Source organism: Colobus angolensis, unplaced genomic scaffold (assembly GCF_000951035.1).
Source record: "Colobus angolensis palliatus isolate OR3802 unplaced genomic scaffold, Cang.pa_1.0 Scaffold16, whole genome shotgun sequence".
NCBI lineage: Eukaryota > Metazoa > Chordata > Mammalia > Primates > Cercopithecidae > Colobus > Colobus angolensis.
This window is the reverse complement of record NW_012114710.1, coordinates 15,354,522-15,376,551: the sequence shown is the minus strand read 5'-3', so window position 1 is coordinate 15,376,551 and position 22,030 is coordinate 15,354,522. Positions and strand designations below refer to the sequence as shown.

The following is a 22,030-nucleotide window of genomic DNA, read 5'->3' as shown; positions in this document are numbered from 1 at the left end:
ATCTTAAATACAGAGACATAAAGGTTTACTGAACAAGGGGAAAGAGAAAAGGGGAGAGGATACATCGATTTCTTGGTGGTAGTAAAAATCCTCTTTTATAGTATGCTATCAAATATATTTTCTTCCAAGGCTTTCTCTATAATTTTGGTGTTTACTGGTTTTTATTCCTCCTTTGTGTGTCTGAATTAACACTAATCTTTTCTCTTTTTTCTTTTGAGATGTAAAAAAAAATATATATATGTATAGAAAAGTGGGGAGCACTATGTTCTCACCACCTAGACCACATAATTGCTAACTCTGTCACACTGGCTTCAATTTTTTTTTCTAATACACAGTATATCAGTGAATATCAATAGTTCTATCATTCATTCAAGAAGTACTTATTGAGAACCAACTATGTTAGCACTGTGCTAAACATTAGAGATTGGATGGTAAATAAAATAGCCACATGACCTGTTGTTATACATCTTATAATCTGGTGGCAGAAAGACAAATATTGACAGAAAAAATTATAAGCTTGAAGTGCATTGAAAGTGAAGTACCAATTAGCCTTTCTCAACTGAGATTCCAAGAGAGAACTGACTCCTACTGATAATGATTTAAGTGATTATTGTCTCAATTCTATTGAGACTGGTACATAACTACTATCATCTTAGAATACAGGAAATAAGTTAATTCATTACCTATGGGTGATGAATGGTGTCTTAAAGCATCAGAGCCAGTTGAGAACGGAAGGTAGAGACTCTGTGATAAAGAACTGACCTAGTGTTTGGTGGTGGTAGTGGTGGTGAGTGGTCAGTCAGGAGGCCAGTTACCTAAGGAAGTGAAGTTTGTGTTGAAAACTGAAGGATGGGTAAGGTACGAGGTCAGGGTTGGGTGGGGTAGAAGTGTGAAATGCTGCCTTTTCAGGAGATAGCATATTTGAAGGCTCTGAGAGACAAGGAGCAAGCTGATTTTGGAGAATTAAAAGAATTAAAAGAAGACCAATATGGTAAATATACAGAGAATGGGAGGTGGGTAGGAATAACAAAACCCAAGGTTGGAAAGAAGGCAGGTAGGCAGGGACCAGAAAGAATACTTTAAGTCAAACTGAAGCACAAAGATCACTGTGGCTTTACTGGGCCATAGTAATAACAGTGGAGGAGGAAAACCAGTGAGAAAGCATCTACAGTAATTAAGGTAAGGGATACCTGCTTGGACTAGGGTAGTGATGGCAAGGATGGAGAAAAGTAGACAGACTTGAGTGGTACTTGCAAGGGAAATGTTAAGGGTAGTGAGGGATGTGTTAAAGATGACTCACAGGTTCTGGGTAGATGATGCTGCTTGTGCAAATTGGAGGAAAAAATGTCTGCAGACTAAACTTTCAAATGTGTTTTATGTTTGAGGTAATTTTCAGATATCTGAAGGAGATGTCGAGGAGGCAACTGCATATATCAATCTGGAGTAGAAAGAATGGGTTTGGCTTGCAGTTCCTTCATTAAGAGAAAAATAAGGGAGGATGGGCAGAGACCTTGGGCACACATTGACAAGCAAGATGTATATATATACACATATCTGTATATACATATGTGTGTGTGTGTGTATGTGTGTGTGTGTACATATATATATATCGCGTGTGTGTCATGCAGGAAAAAACTTGATACATGCAAAGGGTGAGAAAAAGAGATAGAAAAAATCAGATAGAATGGTTTTCTTAATTTGTTTTCCATCCTCATGTAAAAAACTTCTCAAGACAGTTACGGGCCCAAGTTATCTATAAGCTATTGCTGCATTGTAAATGCTAATTTTTTTTTCGAAATAGTTTTAATTTATCTGATAACATGAGTTCCAAAATTAGATACTCAGCTAATACTAAACCACCAAGCAATTTTCTTGTAAATATACTCTGAAGCAAAAAACCCATATAGCTCTGTTCTTTTCCTTTTTTAATGCTGTTTGGTATTTTCACTCTACCTTCTATGTAAATTAAGCCAACTTCATAATTTTAATATTTTTGCACTACTTTGGAGAAATATAAAGAATATTACCCTTACAATTACATATTATCGTATTAACCAAAATTTTACTAATATGTAAGTGGTTTTGTTTAAGTCATTGCTAAAATACAAAATACTAAAAGTTTACCTTTGGGTGGTTTTAGTACATGGTACACTGGATTTTTCACTTTACTGTTTAAAATAAGCTTTGATAAAAATGAAATGTCAAATAAAGTCCTTACTGAAAGAAAGCAAGAAAATCCCTTGTAGTACTTTGTTAAAGAAGACAATTATACTCCAACTCTGTATTTTTGTGCTTAAATAACTATAATCATAGATTTATTCTTTAATTTACACCAGTTATTGGGGTGCTTTTATAATTTCTTATTTCAATTCGTTACATACCAGTTAGCAATGTCCTTGTGAGCTACTAAATTTTGAAGAAACGCTTGTAATCCTAATTGTCTATCTTCTAAAAAGTCGGCATTGTAATTGTCTTTAAACCAGCGTTTTGGAGGAAGTGCTAGTCGAAAACCGGGAAACATCTCTTTTAACTGCAAAAGAAATAAAGAGCAAATACAATGTTTAACTCAAGCACTATCAATTCTACAAAATCTATCCTGTTGACTACATGAATTATTCATGAAATAAGTTTAAAAGAATTAAAATCAGTTAAGCTTTTTATGCCTTATTTCTTGTTTTCTACCAGTTGTGTACACAGAAGAGTTCCAGTCTTTCCACATCCTTGCCAGAACTTGGCATTGTCCATCTTATGAATGTTAACCATTTTATTGGGGGTGTAGAACCATTTCATTCTGGTTGTAATTTGCATTTCTTTGCTGACAAATGTTGTTGAATATCTTCTCATCTGTTTATTTGCATTTGAATATCTTCAATGGTGAATTATGTATTAAATTTTGTAGCACCTTACCGTTTAAAAAATTAGGTTGCCTTTTTATTAAGTTAGAAGAGTTCTTCATATATTTCAGATACAAGTCCTCTGTCAGATATATGTATTACAAATATTTTCTCCCAACTTGCCCTGACTTTTCAATTTAAGACTTAACAGAGCAGATATTTTTTTAATTTTAATGTTATTTAATTCATCCATTGTTTCTTTTATGGTTTATGCTTTTTTTTTATCATAAAAAATTTTTTGCTTACTCCAAGGTTGTAAAGATTTTCTTCTATGTTTCTTTCCTAAAAGTTTAGTTTTAACTTTTATATTTTGGTTATGACCTATTTTATACATTTGGCTTAAATTTTACTTTCTTAGGGAAGACTTCCCCAACCCTGTAAACTAGGTTAAGTCTTCCCTTCTACATTCTGCTCAAGTTACCACAACTGTGTAACAAATTACCTGAAACCTCAGTGATATAAGATAACCACTTATTAATATTAAGCTCACAGATTTTTTAGGCCAATAATTCATATGAGGTACAGTGAGAACAATATATCTCTATTATACAATGAATTCAGGCCTCAGCTGAAAGACTTGAAGGCTGGGTGCTGGAATTGTCTGAAGTTCACTCACTTACATCTATAGTGGATGATGCTGGCTGCTGGCTGAGAACTTTGCCAAGGCTGTCAGCCATAAGCCTAACACTGGCCTCTCCAGGTGTCTTGGACTTTTCTTGCAGCATGGAGGCTGGCTTCAAAAGGGAGCATTCCAAGAAAGCAAGCCAGAATGAAACTGTGTACTTCTTGTAATCCAGGCTTAAAAGTCACACAGCATTATTTCCACTGACCTCTACTGGGTTGAGTAGTCGCAAGCCCATCCAGGTTCAAGGGGAGGGGAAATGTATTCTACCTCTTGATGGGCCGTGGCAAGATTCAGGAAGAGCATATGGGACGATACTGCTGTGGCCACTTTTAGAAAAGACAATTTGATACACATTGTCAAATCATAAATTTATTTCTTTAATGACATCATTCACAATGTAAACAGCATATTTAATTTAGGCTCTCTTACTAGACCAGTGATTCTAAACTTTGGCTGCACATCAGAATCACACAAGGAGTTTTAAAAGATATTAATGATTGTTTCCCATCTCTGATAGATTAGGATTTAATTAGTTGAAATGAGGCCTGGGCATTGTAATTTTAAAAAGCTTTCCAGGGGAATCCAAAGTGTAATTAAGATTGAGAACCCTTTTACTACACTACAATTATTATGCATGCCTTTGTCATAGTTGCATCTTTTATGTCTGGCATAGTGACTGCGACATAACAAGCAGTCAACAATATATGTTCAATAAATGAATGACTGAAATGAATCCGTGTACATTTGCATTTCTATACTTAAATATAAAATGAATATCATAACTACACAGGAAAAATGCACTGGATAAAATAGTGGAAAAATGGAAAAATTATAACATTCTGTCTATATTTCTATATACACGTGAAGATAAAATAGGGCAAAAACTAGAGTAACTTAGATAACTAAAAACTTTAATTTGATTTCAAGATGTAACTAGATATTTATGGCCTTGGAGCTTTGTTATTTAATGTATCTGGAAAGAAAATAAAATGACAAAAGTCACGAGGGAAATGAAAATAGTCTTTTTATTAATTTTAAGCTTTATAATTTAAATGGTTAGATTTTTTCTCCCCTTAAAAAATTGTCAGCAGAAAAGGAGTTGTCCCACAATCGGGTAATTCAAGAAGAGGAAGATAAAGGATACAGAAAATAAGATCCAACAAAGAAGAGAAATGAAAAAAAATCACCACAAAGGCAGTGAAAGGCAATCTTAGGATGCCACTTATGAAGCTCATATGGTGGGCAGATCAGTTTAAGAGAGAGCAGCATGACTCAAGAGACAGACATGTGGAAGAATATCACTGAACTTGTTTTTAATGTGAGGACTGAATGCCTAGTTGATTCTGCCATGGACTTTTTATATGAACCTGGAATGTCTTGACAATGAGTTGGTAAGGTCCTGCTCTCTCCTCCCTAAGCTCTGCTGCCTGGAAGCAACTGAGAACAGTAATTTTACCTCACAGAAATGTTCAGCTTTGTCCTACTGCTGTAACCTGGAAGTAGAAATATTGAGCTTAAATTTTAAATAGAATTTAGAGAAAAACTCACTTCTTATGGCCAGATTTCTACAATCAATACATCTCCCAGCCCACCCTAAAACACTGCCTGGTTGCCCCAACTCTGATAAGCCCTGTGCATTTCAGAATTTGCTCATGACTTTGTCCTCCCATTTCCTCAGCAGAGGCTTTTATCACTCCCAGAGAAGCTGAAGTCAGACCATAACCCAGGAAATAAAAATAAAACAAAAAGAAAATATTAATGTTCTATATAAACGTTCTTTTTCTAAGCAGTGTTATTTTAGTTATGTTCAATAATGTTTGTATCACCAATTAGCTATTTTTACTTCACAACTATATAACTGCGAAATGTAAATTCCTTAAAGTTAGTCACATCTATATAGTTTCTACATAAGAGTAACTCCAAATTCCTAGCACAATGCTGAACTCAATCTACTCATTTCATAAATACTTCATGATTGATTTTATAAAATGAAAGATCCTAAGCTTTTATTTTTTACAATTATATCAATAATAACTACAATTTAAACTGTGTGCCTCTTGGTGTTTGACATACTTTTAAAAAATATTGCAAGTAAAAGCAAGTGACGGGTAGAGCTCTTTCTGATACCTATAACACCAACATAAACACTTGTTAATTTTAAATGCCCATCTGGGAGGATCAAGGAGATATTTACTAAATTTAAATTAAACTCCTATCATCTTTTTTCAAAAAGATTTATCTAAATTTCAGCTTGCCTAAGAAAGTATTTCAGCAATAAAGATGAAAACTAAAGAGATAATAGGAAGTAAACACTAAATAACAGTGGAGTCTGAAAAGAAAAATAATGTCATATAGGGTTAAATAGGTCTACAATGAAACTGTTTGAAATCAGTCTGCATGATAAAAATTGTAATAATTTCATTAAAAGCTAAGTATTCCACTTAACTATCAGGTAACTTCATGAATTGCTTTTATCTTTCTGTTTATTTAGTCATTTCAAAAAATTAACAGAAGTACAGAATTAAAAATTTTAAATTCATCAGTATAATATATGAAGCTCAGGAACAGTAAATAAAATACATATATAATTATAGGTATGCATTAGAAATAACACTTTATTTTGGCATATTACAAGAAAGCATCTTAACCAAAACTTAAAATGGATAAAATACTTTAGCATTCTATATTTTACCTTTTCATTCAAACTGAGGTTTTTAGAGTGGCAGAAAAATTTGGCAGCTAAATAACTACAAAGTTACATAGGTTTTCCATCACCAAACACTATAAAAATATACTAACTTTAAAGTTTCAAGGAGTCCAAAGGAGGAGGAAAGGAAAAGTGGCAAATGGGAGAGAACAGGACCAGTAAAACTTTCTTATTAAACACCTGTCAAAATTGGAGAGTAATTTCTGCATGTTCTAAGATCCTCTTACTTGGCCTCTCAAAAGCATAATAAATGGCTTGCTTCTTTTAGATAAATGATTTTTCACTTGGCTTCCAAAATATCACACTCTCTGCCTATTGCCCCAACTAAATTTTCTCTAGCTCTGGGGACAAGGCAGCTCTTCTTTTGCTATTACATTCTAATAATAATTTACTTAATTCTTCACTTTGAGATATTTAGGTTGCTTCCAACTTTTAACTACTAAAAACAAAGTAAAACATAGATAAACGAAACAATATACAAAACAATGAGGTAAGTGTCCTTAAAGCTAAATATTTCCCATGTTTATGACTACTTATATAGGATAAATCCTAGAAATGTGATTATAATGTTAAATTATGCAAAACTTTTGGGTGTCCTCTAGGAAGATTCATACTTCTAACACTGGGTATTATCATTTAAATATCGGTCAGCTTGACAGGTGAAAAACAGTGTCTTAATTTCCTTTTCTTGGAGTATCTGTGATATTAAGTGTTTTCTAGGTTTATTGGTCATTTATATTTCTTCTGTGAATTATCCTGCTCATACTGTTCATTGCATGTTTTACTCTGGGGTTCACTTTCCTAATTTAGTTTTAAGGGTTCTTAATACACTGAGGTTTCTTATTCCATTTCATATGCACAGTAGACAGAATTCTAGATGTTCCATGACCTTTGCCTCTGGTATTACTTGTGTGATTTTATTATGTTACATAGAAAAAGGGATTTTGCAGCTGTAATTAAGGTTACTAATCAATTGACTTTAAGATAGGAAGATTACCTGGGTGAGCTTTATCTTACCACATGACTCCTTTAGACTGTTTTCTCTAGTTGGTGGCAGAGAAGAAAGCTGGAGAGCTTCCAAGCACAGGAAGAACTTGGCTTACTGTTGCTGGCTTTGAAGATGGAGGGGCTATGTGCAAGGACTGGAGGGCACTCTCTATGATAAACTATGAATGATTTTTGGCTGACAATCAGCCAGGAAACAGAAACTTTGGCCCTACAACTTCAAGAAACTAAATTCTGCCAACAACCTGAATAAGCTTGGAAGGTATTTCTTCCCCAGAGCCTCCATATAAGTGCCCAGCACAGCTAACAGCTTCATTTTGACTGTGCTTGATGCTAAGCAATAAACACAGCTGAACCCACCCAAAAAACTAAATAATAAACAGGTATTATTTTAAGCAACAAAGTTTATGGTAATTTATTATGCAGTAATAAGAAACTAATATAATGTGTTAAATATGATTTTGTTCATTATCTTATAGACATATATAATTTTATAATAATTCAAAAGGTCTTATACACATCTTTTTCAAACTTACAAGATATTTATATTTCTGTTGGCAATTTTAAAGTTTCATATTTTTATACTAAAAATTTTTTACAAAAAATTTTTATTTTTTAAATTTTTTATTTAAAAATTTTTTATTTAAAAATTTAATTTTCTTATGAACTAGAAAGGATTTGATTGACTCAATTAGTAAAGAAGAAAAAATATAACAGAAGTATAGGAAATAGAAAAGAATTCAAAACTGAAATGTTAGTTTGGATTTATTATAGTACTTACTTTGTCATTAAGCCTAGAGAAGTCAGTGTATCTTCTGAAAACTACCCAGCTTTCTTCTGGGGTTTTCTTTACTAGTATTTTGTACACCTATGCACAGGAAGAAAAAGAGACAGAGAGAAATATAGAAGTAAAGATATTTAAAAATTCAAGCCAAATATTTTAAAAACTTTTACTTGATAACTCAGTCTATAACAATTATTATGTAAAAAATATCAAAAATCATTTAAATCATCAAAAGTACAAATAATCAATACAAGCACCAAAAGCCAGATTTTTTCCTTAGGTATATAAATATAACAGATTTGAGACAAAATGCTTTTTCTGTGCACAATAACAATAAACTCATCAGCTTCCAAAACATGATTTATGTCAACATATTCTAAAATTGATAAAGGAATTACACCTGAAGAAGCTATGAAAAATAGCCACTTTTGTTCTACACAATGTTTAAATTTAATAACTTCAAGCAAAGTTTTCAAATAAGTGTAATGTTTTTATTGTCAAGAATAAAATATGGAAGTCCTAGCCACAGCAATCAGGCAAAAGATACAAATAAAAGGCATCCAAATAGGAAAAAAAGAGGTCAAACTATTTGATTCTATGCCTAGAAAATCCTAAAGACTCTGCCAAAAGTCTCCTGGAACTGAGGACTTCAGTAAAGTTTCAGGCTATAAAATCAATGTTTAGAAATGAACAGCATTTCCATATACCCATAACATTCAAGCTGAGAGCAAATTAAGAATGCAGTCCCATTTACAGTAGCCACACATACACACACAAACACCTAGGAATACATCTAATCATGAAGGGGAAAGATCTCTACAAGGAGAACTACAAAACATTGCTGAAAGAAATAACAGACAACACAAAGAAACAGAAGAACATCCCATGCTCATGAATTGGAAGAATCAATATTGTTAAAACAGCCACACTGCCCAGAGCAGTCTACAGATTCAACAGTATTCCTATCAAACTACCAACATCATTCTCCACAGAATTAGAAAAAAAACTACTCTAAAATCCACATGGCACCAAAAAAGAGCTGAAACAGCCAAAGCAATCCTAAGTGAAAAGAACAAAGCCAGTGGCATCACATTACCTGATTTCAAATTGTACTATAAGGCTACAATAACCAAAACAGCATGGTACTGGTACAAATACAGACATATAAACCAATGGAAGAGAATAGAGAACCCAGGAATAAAACTGCACACCTACAGCCATCTGATCTCTGACAAAGTTGACAAAAGTCAGGAACAGGGAAAGGATCCCCTGTTCAATAAATAGGACTTGGATAACTGGCTAGCTCTACGCAGAAAAATGAAAGCAGAGCTCTATCTTTCACTATATATAAAAACTAACTCAGTATGGATTAAAGATTTAAAGGTAAGGTCACAAACTGTAAGAATCCCAGAAGAAAACCTAGGAAACACCATTCTGGACATTGGCCTTGGGAAAGAATTTATGACTAAGTTCTCAAAAGCAATTGCAACAAAAACAAAAATTGATCTAATTAAAATAAAGAGTTTCTACACAGCAAAAAAACTATCAATGGAGTAAAGAGATAACCTACAGAATGGGGGAAAATATTTGTAAACTATGTACCTGAGAAAGGTCTAATATCCAGAATCCACAAGGAACATAAACAATTCAAGGCTGGGCACAGTGGCTCACGCCTGTAATCTCAGCTCTTTGGGAGGCTGAGGCAGGTGGGTCACTTGAGGTCAGGGGTTTGAGACCAGACTGGCCAACATGATATGGTGAAACTCCGTCTCTACTAAAAATACAAAAATTAGCCAGATGTGGTGGGTGCCTGTAATCCCAGCTACTTGGGAGGCTGAGACGGGAGAATTGCTTGAACCTAGGAGGCAGAGGTTGCAGTGAGCCAAGATCACACTACTGCGCTCAAGTGAGTGACAGAGTGAGATTCCGTCAAAAAAAAAAAAACAATAAAAATAAAAATAACTTAAACAATTCAACAAATAACCTCATTAAAAGTAGGCAAAAGACATGAACAGACACTTCTTAAAAGACACACAAACAGCCAAGAAACATTAAAAAATGTTCAACAATACTACTCATCAGAAAAATGTAAATCAAAACCACAGTGAGATACCATTTCACAGAAGTCAGAATGGCTATCAGTCATTATCACAACAGATATTGATGTTATGGAGAAAAGAGGACACTTATACACTGCTGGTGGAATTGTAACTTAATTCAGCCACTGTGGAAAGCAGTTTGGAGATTTCTCAAAGAACTTAAAACAGAACTCCCATTTGACAAAGCAGTCCCATTCCTGGGTATACACCAAAAAGAAAATAAATTGTTCTACCAAAAAGATACATGCACTTGCATGTTCACTGCAGGAACTACTCACAATAGCAAAGACATGGAATCATTCTAGTTGTCCATCAAAGATGGATTTGATAAAGAAAATATGGTACATACACACCATGGAAAACTAATGGATTTGAAAAAGAAAATATGGTACATATACACCATGGAATACTATGCAGCCATAAAAAAGAATGAAATCATGTCCTTTGCAGGAACATGTATGGAGGTATAGGCCATTATCCTAAGCGAATTAATGCAGGAACAGAAAACCAAATACATAACGTTCTCACTTATAAGTGGGAGGTAAATATTGGGTACTCATGGACATAAAGATAGCAACAATAGACACTGGGGACTCAGTCGGGAGGATGAGAGGGGAATGAGTTGAAAAACTGTTGGGTACTATGCTCACTACTTGGGTGATGGGTTCACTAGTATTTCAAACCTCAGCATCACGCAATATACCTATGTAATAAACCTGTGCATGTAACCCTTGAATCTAGAATGAAAGTTGAAATTATTGTAAAAAAGGGCAAAATATAAGCTTGAAATGCCAAAAAACCCCAATTGAATAAAATTTACATTTTTGTAATTATGTACAATTATGTAGGCTACTGAATAGAAAAACGTGAAGCAAGTCAATATATTTTTAAAACCGCTTAAGAAAAAAGTGGATTCTATTTTTTATAAGCATAATTTTAGAACGTATTATGAGAAAGTGTTATTTATGATAGAATCTCAGAGAAACATCTAGTAGTTTTTGATACAGTATTTTGCACTAAACTAGATATAGGCACATACGAGATATTCAATAACTATCTGCTGGATAAGAAAATCTCTTTAAAAAAGTAACTTCTTTCCTGGACATTTGCTGTCCAGTAATTTCCAAGTGTAGCTCTAGGGCTGCACTTTTGGTCACACATGGCAATTGAGCATTCAATGTGTCACTAGTCAAAACTAACATGTGCTGGGAGTGCAACATATACATTGAATTTCAAAGATTTAATGTGAAAAAAGATGTAAATGGCATTTATTAAAATGGTCTAATACTAACTACATGTTAAAATAATATTTTGGACATATTTGGTTGAATAAGATATATTAATAAAATAATTTCACCTATTTCTTTTGTTTTTAATGTGGCTCCTAAGAAATTTAAAATTACAGATGTGATTCACAATTATGGCTCACATTATACTTCTATTGGACAGTGCTGCCCTAAAGATAACTCATTAGTTAGGGACTATAGATTATCCTTATCCTTTGATTTTTCTCCCATACAAACTTCTCTTCCAGCTATTCAGGGGAGAATAAGGAGGAGTTAAGGATTAATCATTTAGCTTTGAAGTAAAAAAAATAAGCAATTTATCTTTGTAACATATAAGGGTGGGAAACAAGATTATTTGGATACTCTTTAAAGTCAGCAGAAGGTTCTGATTTTAAAAAGTTGCAATGTGGATACAAAAGAAATTCTTTTTAGTAGTCACTCATTAAAAGAAGAGAGAAGTCTTTTAAAACTTTTGAGTATGAATGACTGATACAGCACAAAAATGCATTTCATATAATAATTAGGTTTCTCTACAAATAATACATGCTGACTTTATTTACTTGTCTTAGAAAATGAACTCCCCCTTCTAAATAAGTTACTCTCCACTGTGGCCACTGAATACCCCTGTTTCTCTAGGCAAGATAAAGTACAGACTTTTGTGTTTTATCTCTTCCAGAAAGTGCTCTTTCTGCTTGTTTGAGTAGTGCTTTCAACGAAAACTTTATGAACAGTACTGATCATTCCCTTCTCTATATTCCAATAACTGTTGTTTCTACTCTTTACTTGAAGCTTCATATGTATTCTTTTACTGTTTTTATTTTAATGTAGTTGTTTTTGAATTACAAAATATATACAAAAAAGTACGCAATTCATAAGCATACAACTTGAGAAGTTTTCACAAAATGAACACACCTATGTCACTAGTACCATGAGTGTATTAATCCATTTCATTCTGCTGATAAAGACATACCTGAGATGGGGCAATTTACAAAAGAAAGAGGTTTACTGGACTTACAGTTCCATGTGGCTGGGGAGGCCTTATAATCATGGCAGAAAGTGAAGGCACATCTCACATGGCAGCAGACGAAAGAAGAGAGTTTGTGAAGGGAGATTCCCATTTCTAAAACCATCAGATCTCATGAGACTGTCACAAGAACAGCATGGGAAAGACCTGCTCCCATTGTTCAATTACCTCCCACTGGGTCCCTCCCACAACATGTGGGAACTCAAGATGTTGTTTGGGTGGGGACATAGCCAAACCATATTATTCTGCCCCTGGCCCCTCCCAAATCTCATGTCCTCACATTTCAAAACCAATCATGCCTTCCCGACAGTCCCCCAAATTCTTAACTCATTTCAGCATTAACTCAAAAGTCCACAGTCCAAAGTCTCATACGAGACAAGAAGTCCCTTCTGCCTATGAGTCCGTAAAATCAAAAGCAAGCTAGTTACTTCCTAGAAACAATGGGGGTAAAGGCATTGGGTAAATACAGGCATTCTGAGTGGGAGAAACTGGCCAAAACAAAGGGGCTACAGGCCCAATGCAAGCCTGAAATTCAGTGGGTCAGTCAATCTGAAAGCTCCAAAATATCCTCCTTTGACTCCACGTCTCATTCATGTCCAGGTCATGCTGATGCAAGAGGTGGGCTCCCATGGCCTTGGGCAGTTCCACCCCTGTGGCTTTGCAGGGTATAGCCCTCCTCCTGACTGCTTTTATAAACTGTGGCTTTTCTAGGTGCATGGTGCAAGCTGTTGGTGGATCTACCATTCTAGGATCTGGAGGACGATGGCCCTCTTCTCACAGCTCCACTAGGCAGTGCCCCCAGTATGGACTCTGTATGGGTGCTCTGACCCCACATTTTCCTACCACACAGCCCTAGCAGAGGTTCTTCATGAGGGTCCCACCCCTACAGCAAACTTCTGTCTGGGCATCCAGGTATTTCCATATATCATCTGAAATCTAGGCAGAGGTTCTCAAACCTCAATTCTTGACTTCTGTGCACTTGCAGGCTCAACACTATGTAGCAGCTGCCCAGGCGTGGGGATTGCACCCTCTGAAGCCATGGCCTGAGCTCTATCTTGGCCCCTTTCAGCCACGGCTGGAGCAGCGGGGATGCAGGGCACCAAGCCTTCTAGGCTGCACACAGCACAGGGACCCTGGGCCCAGTCCACAAAACCACTTTTTCCTCCTAGGCCTTTGGGCTTATGATGGGAGGGGCTGCCATGAAGACCTCTCATATACCCTGGAGACATTTTCCCGATTGTCTTGGGGATTAACACTGGGCTCCTTATTACTTATGCAAATTTCTATAGCCAGCTTGAATTTCTCCTCAGAAAATGGGATTTTACTTTCTATTGTACTGTCAGGCTGTACGTTTTCTAAACTTTTATGCTCTGCTTCCCTTATAAAACTGAATGCCTTTAGTAGCACCCAGGTCACCTCTTGAATGCTTTGCTGCTTAGAAATTTCTTCCCTAAATCATCCTTCTCAAGTTCAAAGTTCCACAAAACTCTAGGGCAGGGGTAAAATGCTGCCAGTTTCTTTGCTAAAACATAACAAGAGTTACCTCTGCTCCATTTCCCAACAAGTTCCTCATCTGTAACTGAGACTACCTCAGCCTGGACTTTATTGTTCATATCACTATCGGCATTTTGGGAAAAGCCATTCAACAAGTCTCTAGGAAGCTCCAAACTTTCCCACATTTTCCTGTCTTCTTCTGAGCCCTCCAAACTCTTCCAAGTTCCAAAGTCGCTTCCATATTTTCGGGTATCTTTTTAGCAGCGCCCCACTCTACTGGTACCAACTTACTGTATTAGTCCGTTTTCACACTGCTGATAAAGACATACATGAGACTGGGCAATTTACAAAAGAAAGAGGTTTATTGGACTTATAGTTTCACATGGCTGGGAGGCCTCATAATCATGATGGAAGGTGAAAGAAGTCTCACATGGTGGCAGACAAGAGAAGACAGCTTGTGCAGGGAGACTCCCATTTTTAAAACCATCAGATCTCATGAGACTTATTCACTATCACAAGAACAGTATGGGAAAGACCTGCCCCAATGATTGTCCCTTGCCCCTCATCTAAGACAAGGTAAGTCCTTTCTGCCCATCAGCTTGTAAAATCAAAAGCAAGTTAGCTATACTTCCTAATTACCTCCCACCAGGTCCCTCCCACAACACATGAGAATTAAAGATGAGATTTAGGTGGGGACACAACCAAAGCTTATCAGTGAGCAAGAAACAAAACATTACCAAAGAGGTCTACAGCATGCTTCCTTCCCAATCCTACTCACTACCCCTCCTAGTCAATTTTTGTCTTTAAACATCCTTTTTAAAGACTAGACACTTTATGTATTATCAGATCAACAGGGAGTCCTAATACTTTTTTAGTTATGAGATCAATTCAAAAGACTACATCTAGAAAAAATTATTTTATAAACCTAACATTATCAAGCTTGTATCTCCAGCTCATACCACTCCCTTAAACTCAGCTTATGTGTATACACACACAATACATATATATGTGTACACATTAACACATGTAACATCTCCATTTCAATGTCAAACAGACATATCAAATTTAGCATATCTAAAAACAAATCTTGATCATCCCCTCAAAACCTGTCATTTAATTAAATGGCAGCCATATTCTTCCCATTGCTTAGGCCAAAACTTTTGAAGTCATCTTTGACTTCTCTTTCTTCCACACTCCACTTCCAAATCATTAGGAAATATTGCTGGTTCTACATTTAAAATAGATCCAGAAACTGATCACTTCTCAGGACCTCCTCCACCACCCCAGTTCACAATACCATCATGTCTCCCTTGGATTGCTACAAGAACCTACTAACTGCTTCCTGCTTTGACTGTTCTCCATCTCGACCAAACCAGTCTCAATTCAGTAGCCAGAAGGAACTTTTTAAAACATTAAGTCAGATCACATGACTCTTGTTTTAAAAACCTTTTCAAAGACTCCCATCTCATGCAGAGTAAAATCCAAAGACTTTACAGTGCCTCATTCCCTATGTGATCTGTGTGCCACACTTCCCTGCCTGTCATCTCATTCCCTACACCTCCCACAGCTTACTCTGCTGTCAGTCACAAGGATCTTTGTAGTTGTCCCATCTGTGCTGAAAACACATTCTCATGGCTCATTCCCTGTTAGTGCTAACATCTTTTTTGTGAGGCCACGACTGACAGTGCTATTTAAATCCCAACCCCGGATCTGAGGAAACTCCCTTTCTTTCTTCTCTATTTTATTTCTCTCAATAGTGCTTATCACCATGTGACATATCAGGCGTCTTGTTATTTACTTACTTATCATGCTTTCATTCAAATCGCTGTACCACTACTACCCAGAACAGTGCCTGAGGCATAATAGATAATTAAAAAAAAAAGTTGAGTTAATAAATAAATGAATATGACTAATTTCATGTCTGTCTGTCATTTACTTCCTCCTCTCCAGTCTCTTGAAATGTTTTATATAACACCACCTTGTATTTGGTCACATACCTGCATCTTCACACATATCATCTGTCTTAGTCTGTTAGGTCTGTTATAACAAAATACCACAAATTCAGTAGCCTGTAAACAACAGAAATTTATTTCTCAAAGTTCTAGAGTCTGAGAAGTCCAAGATCAAGACAGTAACAGATTTGGTATCTGGAGAGGGCCTGTTTTCTGGTTTATAGATGGTGCCTTATAGCTATGCCCTCACATGTGGAAAGGACACGAAAGCTCTCTGGGGCGTCTTTTTAAGGGTCCTAATCCTATTTATGGGGGCTCTGCTCCCATGACCTACCGGCTTCCAAAAGCTCCATCTCTTAATACTATCACCTTGAAGGTTAGGTTTCAACATATGAATTTTGAAGGAACACACATTCAGACCATAGTATCAACTCACTAAATGCCTATTCCTTAATTCAGGAAATTGGCCATCAGTGTATTATAATTTCTAAAAATTTTCTAAAAAAAAGAGAGAGAGTTCCCTGCAGATTTCCTATATCACAGTCTTATGATAATTTTAAAGACTGCCTCTTCATAAATTATGTCAACAATTTTTCCTTGGAGGTCATGCTATCCTGTCATAAATTTGCAGCAGGAAATATTGAAGTAAACATTAAACTTTATTAAAAGAACAAACTCTTACCAAAAAAGTAAACCTTTTGAGTTAATAAGTGAGTTAAGCAAGGTTGCTGGATACATAAACATAAAAGGTCAAAATATATAAAATAGCAGTAAATAGAAAACAAAAATAGATGTCTCTCACAAGAACATCAAACAACATCCATAACCTGAAACAAATCTAACGGAAAGATGTAAGAATCCTGCACCAGAAACAACAAAACATTACTAGAAAAAATTAAAGCCTTATATCAATGGATGAGGTTCATAGATTTAAAGACTCAGTACTGTAAAGATGTCAGTTCTCCCCAGATTAATCTATAGATCTAACAAAATCTCAATGCAAAGGGCCAAGAATAGCCAAGGCCATCCTGAAGAAAAAAGCTAGAGTACTTACACTGCTAGATATCAAGACCTATTACAAGATTTTACTAATTAAGACAGTGTGAAATTAGTAAAGGATGGAAAAACAGAACACAGAAGCAGACCCATGCATTTATGGTCACATGATTTATGACACAGACAACACTGAAAATGAAGAGGAGAAAGAGGTCTTTTAAATAAGTCTGATTAATTGATCCCATCTGGGAAAAAAAAAAAAAATACTTGACCCTCATCTCACACCATGGACAAAAATCAATTCCAGTGGTTTACAAATCTAAATGTGAAAGGCTCAACAGTAAAGATTTTAGAAGAAAACAAAGGACAATATCTTTGTAACCTTGGAGTAGGCAAAGATTTCAAAAAGTGATAGCCATTAAAAAAATTAACAAATCAAACCAAATTAAAATTAAGAACTTTTGTTTATCAAAGGTATTATCAAGGAATTGAAAAGGCAAGCCAGAGTGAGAAGGATAGTCACAATACATTATCTGAAAAAAAATATCCAAAATGCGTAGAAAACTACAAATCATAAGGGAGACTTTGCAAAAGAAAAATGAACAAAAATCATGCACAGATATTTCACGAGAGAATATCCAAACAGCCAAAAAAAATTTTTTAAATCCAATTTAATTAGTCATTAAGAAAATTCAAAAACCACAACCAATTACTCTATACCCATGAGAATAGCTGAAATGATAAAAATGTTAAAATATCACATGTGAGGAAGCTATGGATCAACTGGAACTCTTATATCCTGGTTTTAGGAGTATAAATCAGTACACAACCATTCTGAAACACTGTTCATCAATATCTTTTAAAGCTGGGCATGTAATTTGGCAATGCTAAAGAAAAGAGACCAGATGCAAAAAGAGTATGTAACTCCATTTAGATAAAGTACAAAAATAGGCAAAATTAATCTAGGCTATACAAAAGTATCGGGTGAATGGGTCCTGACTGGCAGAGAACCCAGAGCATTTAAGATTCTAGTAACGTCCTTTTCCTTGATTTATGTGCTATTAATAGTTACATAGGTGTGTCTGGTTTGTGAAAATTTATTAAAGTAAAGCAAAAGTTTACAACAACATGATAGAATTCAGTGGTGTAAAAATCATTAGAATTTCATATTCAAGAAATTGTAAGTACAGGTTTACATTAATTTAACACTGGTTTAAACACACAGATTAGCCAATCTGTCACTTTGTACTGGTACACAGCAGAAGTCAATACTTACAGTAAATTTAGCTCTTTCTTCCATCACTTCATAACCCAGTATAGTAGGTGTAGATGGTCTATCTTCCCAAATCACTGTTTCCGGATTTTGCTCTTCAGTTTCTCTTGGTCTAGTAGAATACTCAATGGAAGAAGCTGTACCTGTAAATTTAGTCCTAATGAGGGGACTGCTACAGACAGGTGAAGTATTATCCATTTGATCAGGAACACTTGTCTGTTTAAAATTACCCATATTGGCGTCTTCTAACTGGCCTTTAGAAGAGTTTGAGCTTGTTGAGACACTGCCAAAAGAAGAACTTCTTTGATTTCTGTTGGTCGTAAAACTGGAAGCAGAGTTTCCTATGGGCATAGGAACTGGGACATAAGGAGTTGCCATCTTCTCTTGGCTTTTGCAACAAGCTTGCACACTGTTGAGTCCACTTAGAGAACAACTAATATGCAATTCATTATTTTCTTCTTAGGAATTCACTATCTAAAAATGAAAAGGACATATTAAAAGATTAGTCTTTAATCTGCAGCAGGATCCAAAAGAAAAATGTTCTTTTCAATTTTATGACACTCTATTTTATTTGGAATGAAAACATACCTCAAACCCCTTCTTTTAATTCCAGTTGTCTTTAAGGACTCCTATTTGCAAGGTAGAGAGAGCAAAACTGCTTCACACTCTTTTTTCTTGACCCCATGTTACATGTTATCCCTTTTCCCCCTACTTTATTCCCCTGTGAAGTATTTCTGTAATGTTCATTTTAACCTGATTTCATCATCTCCATCTGGTAGGAGAAAGATTGGTAAAGACCCTTTTGAAGCTTTATTCCATGCTTATCATCCTGACAGTATTACATTTCAGTACAAGAGAGAAAAAGAGAAGAAAAGGAGGAAAACTATTTACATTACCTCTGGATTTAATCATAAAGGGAGGAAATCTATTCACATTATCTTTCAATTTAATTAGTGAAACTACAAAAACTTACAGAGTAGTAACAATGAACCAGACGCTTACATGCTACATAGTATAATTTTATAGAACCCAGGACTAAAAATACACTTAGTCAAGTTACTAAAATAAAGCCCAGTGAACATTAAACTTATATGCAACAAAATTAAATAGTGAAAAGTGTAACCGTTCTTCACAGCTTACAGGTCATCACTAATGCTGCTCTGCGATAAACTGAAGGTATTTAAATCTTTATAACTTACACTCAAGGATCTGTTATCAAAAAGACTAGTATATCTTGTGTCAAAATAGTATCATAACACAAAGAAGAAATGGTTTGCTATTACGTTGTTAAATAATAAACTCATAAGAAACTGTAATAACTACAGACCAACAAAATGACAAGACTACACACAACAATAAATGCCCAACTTTTCATACGAAACTCTACTAGTGGGAAAGGTAAGAAATGAGTCGCCTGGACTTGGAAAGATGCTGAAATAAGATTTTTAACTCTGGGCCGGGCGCGGTGGCTCACGCCTGTAATCCCAGCACTTTGGGAGGCTGAGGCGGGTGGATCACCTGAGGTCAGGAGTTCTTGGCTAGCCTGGACAACATGGTGAAACCCCGGCTCCACTAAAAATACAAAAATTAGCTGGGCGTGGTGGCGCGCACCCGTAACCCCAGCTACTCGGGAGGCTGAGGCGGGAGAATGGCTTGAACCCGGGAGGTGGAGGTTGCGGTGAGCCGAGATCCTGCCATTGCACTCCAGCCTGGGCTACAAGAGCGAAACTCCATCTCAGGAAAAAAAAAAAAAAAAAAAAAGATTTTTAACTCAAGTGACTCTCGGTAACCTTTCCCCATTATCAAAGATTTATGAAACTTCAGCTGCTGATTCACCGCTCCTCAGTTCCGCCTGACGGCCTCCCCCAAAATAAGTTAAGTCTGAAATCTCAACCTTCTGAAGGTCCGAGGGATCGACCTGGCCTTTGCCACTCTTCTACCTGAGGCCGCCTGGCTGGGGGAGGTCGCATATCAATACAACCACTGACATCCGAAGATGTGAGCGCTACCCAAGCGTTGAAAACAAAACAAAACAAAACAAAAAACGTGCTGTGCTCATTAGCAGCGTCTTCGCCTCTGCCCTGGTGCGGAGTTGCTCCCAGGACGACCAGTTCAGTCTCACTCTGGAAAATCTCAGGTGAGGTGGCCCGACTCTGAGCAACCCCGTGGGCGGGAGGAAAGAGGCAAATACCCGGCACAATTCGACCCTCGGAAGGTAAGGCCGGGGTCCGCGCCGGCCACGGGTCTTCCACACTGCAGGCGGCGAGACCCGCCGCTCCCCGGGCTCCCAGACTCTCCCGCCTCCACTGCCCGGTGCGCGCCCAGTGCCTCCCAGACGCACAGTGGGGTCGGCGGTGGCCTGAAGGTGGCTGGGCTTCCTGCGGCGCCTCTCCACTCTCCCGCGGAGCCTCTCGCCGCCCGCCAGACATCGAGGTTGCAGGTGTCACCCGGACGAGAACCCGGGACAGCGACCGCCTGTCCTGAGGTAACGACCCAGTCCTTACCTCAGCCCACTCCGCGATCCCGAACGAGCGCGCTTCCCGGTGACGGTTAAACCGGACTCTCCTTAACCGCAGCTTTTCACCTCCTCCCTCAGCAGCGAGAAGCCTCACGTGACACCCCCGCCCCAAAAGCAGCTGCTCCCCGCCTCAGCCTGTCTCTGCCCGGCTGCCGGGCCTCCCGGGTGGAAGGAGGGGCCGAACTTGGGACATCTCTGCCGGAAGTGATGTCACGCAAAGGGTGCCCGCCTACCGGAGGCGCGACTGGAGTTGTCCGGCCCGGCGCTCAGGTAACAAAGATAAACGTAATCTTGTGGCAGGAAGTCGACATTCTTTGCACTATCTTTACTTTTCCAACCGAACTTCTGAGAAATGGAGGCTACAATACCTAGTTTGCCAAACAGGAGATTAGAAGACTACAATTCCCAGAAGGAACTACGAGCAACATTGGTCCGCGCTCATACTTTGCATCATGGGACTTGTAGTCATCACCAGCTTGCGCTGGTTCTAACAGGTTATAGATTGTTTTCTAGAATTAGCAGCGCTTTAAGGGATGACAATGGATTAGAAGAGTGGGAAGATAGAACACTGCTTAGTAGCTGATCCGTTCTACATAATTCAAAAGTCCTCATTGGCAGAGAACCCCTGAAATTCTGTAGTGTCTTTTTACTACCTGGTGAGCAATTTGATCCCGATGATGGAATATTGGCCTTGTTAGACATGCGCTTCTGAAGACCTATGAAGTCGGGAAAGCCGAGCTTTTTGATAGGCAAATTCCAAGATTCAGACCGGTCTACAGGTATTTTCATCATTAGAATCAGATAATGTGGTTGAAAAATCATTCCATGATTTCTGAGGCGTTGGTGTAGTCCCAGTGTTACCCATGGAGGGTCTTGACTACAAGTCGTCCAGGTTCTTGGTGTTCTGAACAAAGAATTGGACAAAACGCACAAAGAAAGCAAGGAAAGAATGAAGCAAGGAAAGCAGAGATTTATTGAAATGACAGTACATACACTCTACAGAGTGGGAGTGGCCTCCAGCAAGTGGCTCAAGAGCCCTGGTTACAGGATTTTCTGGAGTTTAAATATCCTCTAGAGATTTTCCATTGGTTACTTGGTTCACACCCTCTGTAAATTAAGGAGTAGCTTGCAACCAATCAGAGGCAAAAGTTACAAAGTTATTCTCCTATGCAAATGAAGACTAGGCCCAGATACCGAGGGCCTAGAAGGTTGGGCAGGGGGTTGCAAAGGGAATTGCCTCTGGTCCTTTTGTTACTTGAGCTTGGAAAGTTGGAGTTTTCCTTTTGATTTAGTTCTAGAAAGTCAGCATGAATGGGCCTTAGGTTCCCTGCCTCCAGACCCTATTCTACTGCCCGACTAAGAGCGGGAAAATG

General features: G+C 37.2%; 1 protein-coding gene across 3 annotated transcripts in view; it reads right to left on the bottom strand.

The window, feature by feature from the left end:
• Positions 1 to 20,806, bottom strand: part of SNX16 (sorting nexin 16) — a 42,955-nt gene extending 22,149 nt beyond the window's left edge. The window contains exons 1-4 of one of the 3 annotated variants that reach the window (XM_011937120.1): positions 20,644 to 20,806; positions 18,143 to 18,613; positions 8,013 to 8,099; positions 2,382 to 2,530 (exon numbers count right to left, since the gene is read on the bottom strand). In XM_011937120.1, the coding sequence (XP_011792510.1) occupies positions 2,382 to 2,530; positions 8,013 to 8,099; positions 18,143 to 18,517 (611 nt within the window). In that variant the 5' untranslated portion in view covers positions 18,518 to 18,613; positions 20,644 to 20,806. Of the gene's footprint in view, positions 1 to 2,381; positions 2,531 to 8,012; positions 8,100 to 18,142; positions 18,614 to 18,727; positions 18,972 to 20,643 lie in introns of those variants that run through there. The other 2 variants (XM_011937121.1, XM_011937122.1) reach the window with 2 other exon arrangements.
• Between the last annotated feature and the right edge of the window lie 1,224 nt (positions 20,807 to 22,030).